Source organism: Necator americanus, chromosome IV (genome assembly GCF_031761385.1).
Source record: "Necator americanus strain Aroian chromosome IV, whole genome shotgun sequence".
Lineage (NCBI taxonomy): Eukaryota > Metazoa > Nematoda > Chromadorea > Rhabditida > Ancylostomatidae > Necator > Necator americanus.
The window spans coordinates 35,437,683-35,440,563 of record NC_087374.1 but is presented as its reverse complement, the minus strand read 5'-3'; the positions used below and the strand labels follow the sequence as shown (position 1 = coordinate 35,440,563).

The following is a 2,881-nucleotide window of genomic DNA, read 5'->3' as shown; positions in this document are numbered from 1 at the left end:
GGTAAAAATTTGTAAATAAAAACACAATCGTGCGAGAAGAAAAAAACAATAAACTAATTGTGCGCATACGTCAGTACAGAATATGAAATACTGAAGGTTGTAAATTACGGAACAAGGTTTTTATTTCAGCCGCGGACGTATGAATTGTGCCTTAATTTTTGCCGTTGTTGCCATTTTATGATTCACTTTCTTCTCCTCTCTCTCTCTTTTTTTCTCTCCTTCCCTCTTTACTCTCTTTTTCCCTTTAAGGTAGAGTCAAAAATTTCAAATAAGCTACTTCATACTACAGTAGTCATATCTACAGTAACTCGTTCTAAAAATCCCGTTTCAGAACCGTTATTTAAATGTGTTCGGCTGGTGCGGGTAGTACGTATGTCATATCGCTTTTTTTTGGAATGCTCCACATCTCTTTTTTTTTTGTTTATCGTCGTTATTTACGTTTTCTGATGTGAATGTTGTTTGGATGCACACATGTTTTTGCAGATATTCTCATCCACAAATGGGATCGAGTATGGGGAAATATTCATACGGTGATGATCCATATTACAAGCGTCGACGGAAGACCGGTGAGAATCCAGCGCTTGGATAAGAATTCTAAGCGATGACAACAATACTAACTATTCTACAATCGGGAAAAATTCCCACGCATTAGTTGCAGCTCTGAGCTTCCAACGTCTACTTCTACAAAATTACACATCCCCTATACATGCTGAAAGTTTTACAGCATTTGGGTCCCATTTTCAAAGTCCATGAAGTTCATTTTCAATCCTATCCTTTGATGAAGTATAAATCATAGCAAAATAGAGAATTGTTCGGCATCTGAGCGCTGCTTTTGGGTTTCTTCTTCGAAAGTCGCCGGAATTTTCTAGAAGCTCGAGGCGATAGGTTTTTAGAAGCTCGATCGTCTTCAAGTGGAAACAAAAACAATATTCAGACAGTACTTTATTTTATTTTATACAAGCTAAATAAACAACACATACATCCTGAAGAGAGATTATAGTCAGCCTCGGATATGTCTAACTGGCTAGCCGCGACGCATCCGCTGCAACGCGTGCTCCTTTTCTCTACTTGACATACCTTTCTTCTTCCATTGAACAGAAGGGAAAGGAACGGTGTGTCAAGCAGCGCAGGAAGAGGAGTTGAATGGATGTGTTCCACTACACATGCAAATTAAAAAAAGAACTTTTCCTAAATTGAGTTTCTGCGTCCACTCGTACGTACTAATGACAGCTACCGTTTCCAGAAATAGGAGAGCACTTCTCCAAGGAATATTCCGAGTATTGGCGATGTCCACCGCGGAAAATAACATCAGATGCGTTCGTTATCGAAAGAAATGAGTACTCGTTCTCAACCAGTTCAGTTTGTAAGTTATTCAGAGTAATTAAGAAGAGAATATTTGCTCAACACTTGAATCAATTGAGTCTTTTTGAGACCTATTAATTCAATCCATTCTATGAAATGCCAAATACTACTTTTTATATAAAATCGTATTATTGTATTAACAGAGAAGGAAAGAAATGAAAAAAAGAACGTATTGATAGAAATAGATCTAGGAAAAGAGGAAAAAAATGAGAGACCAACTTGAACTGTAAGCAATCAAGGATGTGTAATCGACTGGATCAATATCTAGATCAAAATGACGTGTTTGATATCGCTCGATCTTGAAAGAATGTAGAGATGAGAGGAAATGAAATAAATGAATGTAGAGATGAGGGAAAAAGACAGTACGAATGACTGAGTGATTGAATGAGTGAATAATGAGGTGAGTGAGGTGGTGAGAAAATTGAGGAAATTGGTGCTTGAATGACTGACGAAAGAGGATTCTGGATGGAAATCTATGGAATGAATGGATGAAGGGATGAGTGATGGAGTAAGCCGGCTGATAAATATGCGACTATATGAGCAAAAAATGATTCACAGGTGAATGAATAACTAGGCAAAGATGCGAATGACTGATCGAATAAACGAATGGATGAATGAATGAGAAAAGGAATGGATAAGGAAATAGAATGAATTATGAAATAGATGAGTACCTGAATTAATAGGTTAGAGGCGTACGTATGGTCATTTATTGGTTTGGTGATAAAATGTAAGAAAAATACGAATAGGAAATGAGAGACACATCAAGCATACGGATTGAAGGATCACCTTATCCGACCAAGACTCATCCAAAAATGATGACCTGAATGAAAATCAATGAAGATCAAAAAATATCTCGAATTTATCGTAGAATGTTAATCAGCTGAAGTTTAGATGCACCACTGGCACGCGATAATCGACGTTCCCCACAATTTGTCTCATCATTTTCAAAAACGGAAAAATCATGTGGACAATTTCCAAGTGGTTTCGCCACAAAAGGAGGATCGACAGCACCGCCTGCGACAAAATAGTCCGACGAAGTGGCCAATTCTCATCCATATCCTGTCATATGATCTTTCATTGATTTTTGACGTTTTTTTTTGTATATTATGGAATTATCAGTGTTATTTCATTAACTTTATCTAAGCTTCTTGCACAACATGACATAGATTATCGGGAAAGAAATCCTGATTCTATGTGTATCGCCTCAAATGTGATATTAATCCGACATATTGTGTCTGATATACAAATTAACCTAAGCGCTCATTATGATTTTTCCTTATAAAGTTATATCGGATGACTTGCAGGTCCTGAACATTTTTTATTTCCATGTTCGATAAAATTTCATTGCTTCACTATCGCACATGTATTATATATGTATGTATTGGTCTTTCATAGAATCCACAGGTGCCGGTACTTTTTTTTTGCACCGAATGTCCGCGACACTTCCGCCGCAATAATGGCTGCTCAAGTGCATGGATCGTCTGTTTCACATGATCACAGGTCGACATTTACCATCTGA

General features: G+C 37.2%; 1 protein-coding gene across 2 annotated transcripts; it reads left to right on the top strand.

The window, feature by feature from the left end:
- Positions 1-344: 344 nt before the first annotated feature.
- On the top strand, positions 345-2,390 carry RB195_003729 (uncharacterized protein; the record flags this gene model as incomplete). 2 transcript variants are annotated; one of them, XM_064201501.1, is made up of 4 exons in its annotated part: positions 345-370; positions 484-566; positions 1,244-1,363; positions 2,254-2,390. In XM_064201501.1, the coding sequence occupies 4 exons, from the start codon at positions 345-347 to the stop codon at positions 2,388-2,390; spliced, it is 366 nt and encodes a 121-aa protein (XP_064057382.1). The 2 variants fall into 2 exon arrangements, with proteins under 2 accessions (XP_064057382.1, XP_064057383.1); XM_064201502.1 differs by lacking the exon at positions 345-370 and having other exon boundaries at positions 500-566.
- Positions 2,391-2,881: the final 491 nt, after the last annotated feature.